The 10,366-nt window shown below is 38.9% G+C and overlaps 2 protein-coding genes across 4 annotated transcripts; one reads left to right on the forward strand and one right to left on the reverse strand.

The window, feature by feature from the left end:
* Positions 1-88: 88 nt before the first annotated feature.
* Positions 89-5,077, forward strand: bpnt1 (bisphosphate nucleotidase 1). Of its 3 annotated transcripts, none has more exons than XM_026318291.1 (10): positions 89-359; positions 993-1,114; positions 1,547-1,651; positions 1,817-1,924; positions 2,043-2,091; positions 2,576-2,659; positions 2,860-2,951; positions 3,033-3,230; positions 3,937-4,042; positions 4,251-5,077. In XM_026318291.1, the coding sequence occupies exons 2-10, from the start codon at positions 995-997 to the stop codon at positions 4,400-4,402; spliced, it is 1,014 nt and encodes a 337-aa protein (XP_026174076.1). In that variant the 5' UTR covers positions 89-359; positions 993-994; the 3' UTR covers positions 4,403-5,077. The 3 variants fall into 3 exon arrangements, with proteins under 3 accessions (XP_026174076.1, XP_026174078.1, XP_026174077.1); XM_026318292.1 differs by lacking the exon at positions 89-359 and adding an exon at positions 495-619; XM_026318293.1 differs by lacking the exon at positions 2,576-2,659.
* An 83-nt stretch (positions 5,078-5,160) lies between these two features.
* Positions 5,161-10,366, reverse strand: LOC113137019 (serine/threonine-protein phosphatase PP1-beta catalytic subunit-like). Its single transcript, XM_026318297.2, has 8 exons — positions 10,249-10,366; positions 8,801-8,932; positions 8,229-8,459; positions 7,868-7,972; positions 7,460-7,531; positions 7,225-7,376; positions 6,661-6,795; positions 5,161-6,572 (listed from the first exon to the last, which is right to left on the reverse strand). Exons 1-8 carry the CDS (start codon positions 10,298-10,300, stop codon positions 6,468-6,470), a joined length of 984 nt encoding a protein of 327 aa, XP_026174082.1. The 5' UTR covers positions 10,301-10,366; the 3' UTR covers positions 5,161-6,467.

Here is a 10,366-nt window from a genome sequence, read left to right on the forward strand (position 1 = left end):
TTAGACCTCATACAAACAGAGTAATACATCATTACATCTTGGCTGTGGCATTCTTGGATTATGGCCAGAAATTAAATTATGTTGGGTAAAGTAAGAGTGAAAAATCTTGATTAAAGTTTCTTCATAACCACAAGGTCAGTGTTTCCTTTTGCTGATGTGTCTTTCCAAGCATTTTACTCAGCATTTGCTTCAGCTGTAACTGAACCCGGCGGGCGGCAGGACCCGTCGTGACGATTTGCACAGAGAGAACGTGTTTTAAAAACACAGCGAGATGTTCACCCGCCGTGTACTTCCGCATTTGCTTTAAAGCCGTCTGGCCAAGTAGGGGTTGGAAAGTACGATCCCGCTCGTACAAACCAGTAAGTTTGGCATATCCTTGGTTTCTTAAGATTGTTTAGTCAGCAGTACGTTTGTTTATGTGTGGTTTAAACGCATCTTTAGTTCGCATGTTTTCTTCAATGTTTTAACCAGTTAACGATGTGTGTACTGCCTTGCTAAGTTACTAGGTAACTATCTTAACTGCTCTTTGGGCCAAAGGTTTTCCTTTTCCTGCATCTGCCTAATAACTTACAACTTGGACATTTTGAGAAAACTACCCAGTAGCTGCCTGTGTGTTTTAGTAAGTGTGAATCCCATTTGACAGCCGAGCCTGTTTGACGATAGCTGGATTAATATTTCGGCTGAGCCAAGGTTAGGTGTCATGTGTTAGCTAGTCAGCTCAAGCTAACGTAATGCTGTAAAAAGCATCTCTGCTCAACTCCTGATGTTTTGGTTAGAGGAAAAGAAGCAACAGCAAATCATTTTTGTTTCGTGAAGTGTTCAGGTGAATTCAGTAACTGAGATGCCAAAAAGTAAACAGAAAATGTAAACAGCTCAGAAAGGGAAGAGTAGCCCATCACTGTGGAAATATCTCTTCTAATACTTTATCATATAATTCATTTAACAGGCTGTAGATATATGCATTGGTGATGCTTTTCAATGTGTTCACTCAGAAATGTCTGGAAGTCCTGCTCTCATCATGCGGCTGGTGGCCTCTGCTTACACTGTGGCTGATAAGGCCGGGGCCATTGTGAGGAGGGTCCTTCATAGTGGAGAACTTGGCATTGTAGAAAAGGTCAGTTCCCTAAACATTTTGTACCCAAATCAATTAGCTGAGTCTAGGATTTTGCTTAATATTTACCACAGTGAGCAGTCTGTATCCATTCAAACACTGAGGAAAACAGTGCAGGCTTTTCAATCAGTCTGCACTTACTCTGCATTGGTGCACTCTGATAATGTAACAATAACAAACAATAATGAAGACTTGATGTTGACTGTGATTCAAAAGTCTGCTGCTAATTCATTTCTAAAATGTAAAGGTGGAAGTCCAAGGTTGTGGGAGAATATATTAATTATCCTACATTTGGGAAGCAACAGCAAAATGCCACATATATGTAATATAAGTTCGCTGATAAACTGGTGTGATGTTTTGGGAAGTAATAACAAAGCGAACTGATAGATTCATTTATTTTAACATTTTCTAATTGTTGCTTGTACCCCTGCACAGACAGGAGTGAATGATCTACAGACACTGGCAGACAGACTAGCACAGCAGTGTATTTGTGCTTCACTGTCCAGACACTTCCCCAAAATCACCATCATTGCAGAGGAGGTGAGTGAGTTGAGACTTCATGGTTGACTCCATGTGTTGGTCGAATGAGGTCCAAGACATTAGACACAGATATGAAACGTTAAGATACAGTTATTATGGTGTAAGGCTTTAGACACATATTGAGGACAAGGGCTACTGATCATCTGTTATTGCTTGTTTATGCAGGACCTTCCAGCTGAAGAAGTAAGAGACGACCTCAGTGAGACTGGCCAGGCTGAGGAAGTCCTCAGCAAGACATGTCCAGCAGAATATAGTGAGCTGAAAGAGGAGGAGGTAACATCAGTAGATCCAGAAAGGAACTGTATAGCTTCAGTAACAGTAATCAGTTATTAGGTTTATAGTTTATCTATGTATAAACATATTTTCTTTGTGTCTTGTGTCTGAATCTCAGCTAGTGGTGTGGGTTGATCCTCTTGATGGCACAAAGGAATATACTGAAGGTAGGCTCTTCAGGTGTGCTTCCTACAGAATCAGCCTCCACATGTGCCTGTGTGAAACTGTGTGTGCTGCCTACTGTAAACTTGTATATTATTTTCTGCACTGTGGGCTGAAACTTTATTGCGAATGATCCAATTCTTTGCCAAGAAACTCACTGTGCAAAAACATTTAGCACTGAATTGGCTGCACCAGTTTTTATTGAAGGCATTAAAGAACACGTGAAAGAATATTCACATTATGGTTTGCAGCAAGTAACCAAACCGACAACCACTGTTGCCGTATAATATTTAACTAAAATTTTCACTGTGATTTTATTTAGTTCTTCTGTCTTCATATTTGGATGCAAAATACTTGTGCACCAGTTTGTTGGGTCGCTTTTTGCCTCTCACCCCTCAGAGCTTCACTGTCACTTTCACTTTTTTCATTTCTTTCTTTGTCTATCTCTGTTTCTGCTATCTGCCCCCTCTCTCTTCCTAATGACTCCAGCATCAAGGTGTCTCCAGCACCAAACTGAGGGCCAGATACCACACAAATGGTCGGGCACCTCTCCGTTTCTCAGCACTGCTCTGTGTATGGCTGACAGAAGACAACAGCAGGACACTGATTCAAAATTACCCTTTTAACGTTAATTATTCTGTACCAACAAGGTCATCATATTGACACATAACTGGCCACAGCAAATTTGTTTGCTTGGCAACTAAAGTTGCACAAAGCGTTTAGGTTTAAGTGGCTAACACCATAGCTAACATCCAGCTCTCTTCTGACTTCAGGGCTTCTGGATAATGTGACAGTGCTTATTGGTATTGCATACGGAGGCAAAGCTATCGCAGGTGTCATCAACCAGCCTTTTTACAACTACCAGGTACAAACCAAACAGAAAGATATCTTACAGCTGTGTCTTTAAATTTGCTACTCTGGGTAATTCAGACTTGCTCCTTGTCAGCTGGGAGAAGGAGCAGCTTTAGGAAGAACCATATGGGGAATGGTGGGTTTGGGCACCTTTGGATTTCAGCTTCAAGAAGCTCCAGCTGATAGGCGCATCATCACCACCACCCGTTCCCATAGCAACAAGGTGGTAACAGACTGCGTGCAAGCCATGGAGCCTCATGAAGTTATAAGAGTGGGTGGTGCTGGAAACAAGGTGAGACAATCATAAAGTTTTAACATTGTGCTTGTAAAAAAATGGACTGTAGTTCTCCTGATCAGACAAAAGCTTGTCGTGTATGTACATAAAATAATATACATCATTTCTAATCCTGAGCTTTGATGACTGAAATCTCATAATCACACTTTGAGCTTTTATTACTACTAACATTTAACATTAGGGTGCTTTGACAGCTTTAGTTTGTGCTAAAACAACATGAACTTTGTCCTCTCTTGTGCCCTTAAGCATTTTCCTGTTGTGTCACTAAACAGTACAATAAAATTGCTGCCAAATCGTACCCATACAAAGTAAAATGCAGTATAAAGACTGTGGATCCAGCAGGGCAGTATGTCCTAGAATTATATCATATTCTTAGTAATTTCTTAGACTGTTTCTGATGTTATCATTCACTCAGTTCATCCAGCCTGCACTCAGATAGCAGTAGGAAATTGATAGATGAAATAAAAGTGATTTTTTTTTTTTAAAGACCTTGTACATTTTTGCCAGAAGATTTGCCAGGAAACTAACAAATACTTTGTTTTTTAAAATGATGAAGTCTAAAATGTTATTCTGTTAAGGTCTCATTGCACAGTGAATGATTGACCAAAAAAAAAGATATATTATCAGTAATCCTAACAGCACACCAAGCAAAGAGCATATTGAAGTGTAAAGATTTACTGTTTATTGTATTATCTTTCTGCAGATTATTCAGCTTGTTGAGGGGAAAGCTTCTGCTTATGCCTTTGCTAGTCCAGGTTGCAAGAAGTGGGACACGTGCGCTCCTGAAGCCATTCTGCATGCTGTGGGAGGTAAAACACATTCATTCCATCTTAGTATACTGGGACCATTCAAATACAAAAATGCCCTCATGGACAAACTTTTTATTTAAAATAAACAAGTAGTATATTTTATTGAGGTGCCTGTAGGCTAAGATTTAGGCTTTACAGTTGGTTTTTTTTAATGCATTTCTAAAATGTTTTGTGACAATTTCATTTATACTTTTTTTTTCTTTTGCAGGTAAACTGACTGACATGCATGGCAATGCATATCGCTATGACGCTAATGTAAAGCACATGAATTCTGCAGGGGTTCTTGCTACACTACGCAACCACGAGTACTATGCCAGCAGAGTTCCACAATCAGTGCTGCATGCCCTGAAGTCAGATTGAGGTCTGTCTAAACCAGAACACACTACTGTTCCTCTGAAGTGTAGAGAAATCAACACATAAAATTTATGCTATCTAAGCTATGTATTTCCTGGACATGTGTCAAAAAAACTATTTTGTACTTTTTACTTCCTTAAACATTGACTTCTATATCACAGTTTTACGATGTAAAGGGTTGTTTGTAAAGCAATGTATAAATGCATAATTTATTCCAGTCCCATGGTTGGACATGGTGATGTTGAAGTCTGAGACTGACAGTGAATTACTACCTTGGCTAATTCAGCAGCACTTAACACTTTATTAACCAGAAGGAAATTGAGACCAGGTTCAACAGTGCTTTCATTTATTTCAATCATTTGGAACAAACTCATACAAATCTCAAACCAGCGTAACATAGTGTCCAACTTGAAGACCAATACATTTACAAGGCAAAAGGCAAGTTTTAAAGAAATAAAAACACGTAGGTTAAATGTTCATTAGTGAGCTGGATATGATTTACTGTAGTCAACCACTAAGTTGGAATAATAATATAATGCCAACTCTAAACAATGGCTCCATCTTGATGATTTTGACCTTATAACAGTGTCATGTGATGTTTAACAGTGTTCAGTGTGAGAGACCAACATCTAATGAAGAAGAAACTCTCAATTTAAAAATAAATCAACTAGTTATTTTTAATCCTGCACTGTTTGTCAGTTTTTTTTCTTTGCCTTTTTCTCTTGAATCCACTGTTATTTTTCTACATAGTCTATACTTACCAGACTAAAGGACACAAACTCAAAGCGATTGCTGATGTTTTGCACATACACTGGATATACATCTGAAAATCCAAAAAATGAAACTTTTGCGCTATTGCATTACTGTTTTTCCCCATTTCAACCACAAACTCACCTTCAGTGACGTGACAGGTAAAAAAGGTTCAGATGTACAGAATCTACTGTATATGAATGCCCTAGTAAATGTACAGCAAGAATTCGCTGTGTTTATTTATTTATTTTTTTCAGTTCAACAGGCTTTAATGGCCTTTACAAAAGATTTTGCTTGTGTGTAGCAAGATTTCGAGTGATATTTATTGCACTTTTATTTTTAAAATCTCAGGATTTTATTGATATCTCCATATGGAGGAATAACATTCTTGAGTCGAAGGTAAAGTCATGGCAATGCCAACAGGCAATTCTATAAGGAAAATTTTGACATTTTTGGAAATACTCTTAATCACCTTTGAAAGACTTAGATGAGAAAAATGCAACTTTCATATCTGTAGGTAAAAACATTAGCTAGTCTAGTTCTGTTCACAGGTTACAAAAACAGTGAATGCCAAAGTATTTTATAGGTTGTATCTTGTCTGCTTACATGAAAAGACATGTGCTGGCCTATTTCTTGACTGGATCCAGTAACTCTTTGGACTGGATGCTGGACATTGAGTCCTTGTCAAGATATAGTCTAAAAGTTAATACTCATAAAATGTAGATTTACCTTTTTCACACTTTGAACTCCTTATTTAAATCTTGGTGAGAAAGGAAATAAATATATTTCCTAAAATGTCAAACCCTTGGTTTAATCAGTGTACTGCTTCAGCCAATCTCAGAAGGTGGTGATTAGGCAAATTACATGCACATTAGACAAATGAAAAGAGACAGGAAAAATCTGATCCTGTCGTGGTTGGGACATTCTGTAGATTTTACACTGACTCAGGTAAAGAACCCATCTCAGTCTCACAAGCTTACATGCATTTACAAAAAATCACAATGGAAATTGTTAGTCTGAAGGCAGAGAAGCATATTTTCTTAACATCTCACCCATTCTACAAGAGATTGGTTTTAATATTGCTAAATGGACTGAATAGTAAGTAGTGAGGGCTGAGTTAATACATACCATGACCTAAAAAAATTGAAAAATACCACTCACGTGTTCATAAAAATACCCACAGAACAAGCAAAAATCACTCCTGGAGTTTCTGTTTACACATGAATAAGCTGACTGAGAGAAGGCTAGAGTGTGAGGCAGCCAGCAGGGATGTGGGCCAGAGATTAGCCAGGAGAGGAGCAGGAGAGTCAGGGCCAGCCGCTCACCTCTTTTTCGGTGCCTGAGTGGTGCGGGGCGGGGTGACAGGGCGTCCCGAATTCACCCCTCCATATTGGTACTTAGCTTTTTTCTCTGACGGCTTCAGTATCTGAAAGAAAGGGCAATGATTTTGATAAATACATTGATACCATATAAATAAAGATCAATATGCTGGAAAAACACTGAGCTCCATCTACCTGAAAAGAGCACATAAGGGACTCGTCCACACTCATCATGCCGCCAGCATTGTCAAACTCCCCGCAGTAGTTAGGGGCAGAAAACAGTGTCACCAGCTGTCGTTTGGCAAAGAACTCATAGCCGTCTTCAACAACCTGTGTGTTCAAATTGAAATCTGCATATTTAGCTTTTTATGAGCAGTAGATAAACATTCAGAAAATGATTCATTACATACTATAGTTAGTTATAAGATAGATTGTTTATTAATGCATTTAATTCATTTGTAACTCATTTGAGGACCCTCGCTTTATAATGTGTTATAAAGCATTTAGATGTTTATATATTGCTTCTAAATGCTTATTGGGGACTGGGGTGAAAAAATAGTGTACCTTCCATGTATTATACCTCGATTTGCCAGGTTTTTGATATTGTGGATTACTTCAAAATTGATGTTCCCATTTCCTTATTTTAGCATAATTCTTATATCAAATATCATCACATAATTTTATTAATAAAGTAAAGTTTCATTTTGCACGTTGTCATTTCAAATATCTCCATAAATCACAAGGCAGCAGAAATGTCACCTGATGTGCTCGGCAGATTAGATCCAGGTCGTGGCGATTGAGGAACTTGCTAACTACGTCAGCTCCAAAAGTGAAAGAAACTCCCCGATCATTCTCCCCCCATCCCTGAACGTCCTTGTCTGGGTCTGACCACAGCAGGTCACACAGCAAGCCTAGGACAAATCAGAGACATTAATATGCCAAAAACAGAAGACCCAGTTGGCAGGAAGTCACAGAGTAACACGGAAAAACAAACCTGTGTCTGGGACATCAGTGGGTCTCATGATGCGTCGAATTTGCTCCATGGACTGTAGGTCAGGTGAGAGCCCTGAGGAAGGCAGACCACTGTATTAAGTTACACAGCACAGCAAAGCCTGTGTACATCACAATATAGATAAAGGAAAAAAATATATATCAACTTTCATCCATCCTAAAGCAAAGTGACACTGCAGTGAGTGCCAGATAATATGATGTAGCAAACATAATGTCACATTGTGTGTATATGCTACATAATACATAAAATATTACACCCTTGAAAAATGCTTATGTGTACACATAATGTCAATTTTTTTAAGCAATCTAGAGGCACACTTTAGTCACATAGATAATATATCGATATGTAGCAGTACTTTACTGGCTGGTATATAACAGATATTTCGCAAACCTCCATGGCAACAGAAAATCTTCTCATCAATAATCGCGGCAATGGGCAGGCAATTAAAACAGTCTGTGAATGTCTTCCAGAGCTTTATGTTGAACCTTCGCTTGCCTGAGAAAACAACAGAGAAAGGTGGCTTTGGATTTGAGTAGTACTGGATCATTACATTCCTATTTAACTACAGAATTTATCTTTTTTTGTCATTTGTGAAAAATACTTATCGGGGTGTGAAAGTATGTCAAAGAGAACTAAAGGTTTTAAAAATCATCGGGCTTGAGTCTCAGTTTTGTAACTCAATAAGGACGTCGAGGTGAATAATATGTGTATGTAGCTGGTGTACTGCAAATCATCATGTTTTCCAACTTACACTCATCATAGAAACCGTAGATACGATTGATGGAGGCACACTCGTGGTTCCCCCTGAGCAAGAAAAAGTTTTCTGGGTATTTGATCTTATAGGCAAGCAGCAGGCAGATGGTTTCCAGCGACTGCTTCCCCCTGTCCACATAGTCCCCCAGGAACAGATAGTTGGCCTCTGGAGGGAACCCTCCATACTCAAATAGCCTCAGCAAGTCTGTATACTGCCCATGGATATCACCTGCAATTATGTTCAACTTACATTTCACTGTTATCACAAATTAACAAAACAATCTCATTAATAAAGGTGACATTTTCACAATATGTGGGATTAAATTCAGATGGGTTTAAATACAAACGGTCTAAAAAATTGTTTAGCACATTTCATGATAAATTAATGTTTTGTTATCAGCATGTACTTTCTGTTTCAGTGTATACACTGTGTCTGTAATGTAGTACTATACCATAGTCTATCTGGTCATGCTCTCTAATCATTCTCCACTGTAAGTCAGTGGTAAGTGGGTCATAAAGAAGCTAATATGTAAAAAGAAGAGGTTTCTGCTGACAACTGCTGGTTCTCACCACAGATTTTGAGTGGAGCCTCCAGTTCTAGCAGGATGGGCTGACTGAGGAAAATCTCTCTGGACTTGATGCAGAGCCCACGCACCTCAGCCTCTGTCATCTGTACAATCTTCCCCGGACGACATCCCCGCACTGCAGGGCAGAAGTACAGAGGTTGACAGTTAGCACAGATGCCATAAATTAGAACAATTATGGATTGAATTCCCCTTCACAGATTAATAGTTTATCTTAATAGGACAGGAATTAGAACTAACATGCATCAAACTCAGCTAAATAGAAATGTGCCTGCTAGCATTGCATTAGCTTAGCTACTGACCAGGAATGCTATTTACTCAATCAACATGGGTTGTTATGAACTGGCAAGTAGAGGAATGAACAGCTTGTTGGCTCAGCAGGCAGTGTGTGAGTGAGGGTGGTGCTGTCCAGGAACTACACACCAGTCTAGAGGACACTTTCACGTATAAAGAATAAACAAGGTTGCAGAGAAATGTGTTTCTACTAGTTATAACTGTGTGTTAGCAGCTAATTTAATAATTGGCAGCTAAAAGAAGGAATCTCAGATGCTGATGAATTGTATTAGTTAATAACCAGTTTTTAGTTTTAAAAATACCACAAAGCCTTCATGGAGTTGATTCAACACTTCTCTAAAACAGTTTGAACAAAACATTACCGCCTTGAATTTGGATTTATTGCAGGACTATCATATTGGACTGCATTCATTTCATACATGTGTATAAATAATAATACTGATAAACGAAAATATTTGTAAATAAAAGCAGAAACTGGCCTTCAGTATATTTTTGTAGTTATTTAAGGCATTTCTTTATTGTGTCATTAGTACGAAAAGGCTTGTGTAAGTAAATCAATTGTAAACAATAGGAGAGAAACAACACAACGTCCAGACATTGCAGGGGTTGAAATAATATTAAGGTTTTAGTGGTGTCCTACGTAAGGGGGCGTGTCCGACCCACTTGCTGCCATCACAACCACAAGAATTTAACGTTACTTAGCAACCACTACTTAGCAACGGTTCTCTCTTTGTCCATTGTATTCTACCTTTAGTTAATACGAACGAAAGCACCAACCCAACTCTGCTAACTGGCACACTTTAGTTTTCTAACGTTAATATATATAAGTTACTTAACGTTATGGTCAGTAGCTCTTTGGCAGGGAGGGGCAAGTGATTTGGTTTCGCCTCTCTACCGTTTTACGCACATTAACCTTAGATTTGAGTCACATTTGCATCATGATGCCGTTTGGAAGAACGTTACTCCTGGAGCAGAGAGCTTGTAACGCAACGGTTAGCTTACGGTGATGCACATAGCTAAGGATGCAGGATGCTAAAACGATTCTTGACCTGTCGTGAAGTTCTGGTTACAAACAACAACGTACAAGTCAGTCAGGTTTCTGATATAATGACTAAGGAGAAATATGTCGCCCTGTCCTACCTTCCAGTAACCGAGAGATGAGGCTGTCAACGTTCAGTTCGCTTTCCGCCATGTTTCTGCTACTTACACAGCCTGGGTACCGGGAGATATTACCCTGAGTGTTGACTTGTAGGCTGAA

This window comes from Mastacembelus armatus, chromosome 24 (assembly GCF_900324485.2).
Source record: "Mastacembelus armatus chromosome 24, fMasArm1.2, whole genome shotgun sequence".
Lineage (NCBI taxonomy): Eukaryota > Metazoa > Chordata > Actinopteri > Synbranchiformes > Mastacembelidae > Mastacembelus > Mastacembelus armatus.

What these genes read in the sequence shown, in the direction of transcription:
- bpnt1 (XM_026318291.1), top strand. Translation starts at nt 995, where the DNA reads ATGTCTGGAAGTCCTGCTCTCATCATGCGGCTGGTGGCCTCTGCTTAC. An exon ending in GTGAGCTGAAAGAGGAGGAG is followed by an intron (nt 1,925 to 2,042) that starts GTAACATCAGTA and finishes TCTGAATCTCAG; the next exon opens with CTAGTGGTGTGGGTTGATCC. An exon ending in CACAAAGGAATATACTGAAG is followed by an intron (nt 2,092 to 2,575) that starts GTAGGCTCTTCA and finishes TAATGACTCCAG; the next exon opens with CATCAAGGTGTCTCCAGCAC.
- LOC113137019 (XM_026318297.2), bottom strand. Translation starts at nt 10,300, where the DNA reads ATGGCGGAAAGCGAACTGAACGTTGACAGCCTCATCTCTCGGTTACTG. An exon ending in CTACGGTTTCTATGATGAGT is followed by an intron (nt 7,973 to 8,228) that starts GTAAGTTGGAAA and finishes TTGTTTTCTCAG; the next exon opens with GCAAGCGAAGGTTCAACATA. An exon ending in CACTGATGTCCCAGACACAG is followed by an intron (nt 7,377 to 7,459) that starts GTTTGTTTTTCC and finishes GATTTGTCCTAG; the next exon opens with GCTTGCTGTGTGACCTGCTG.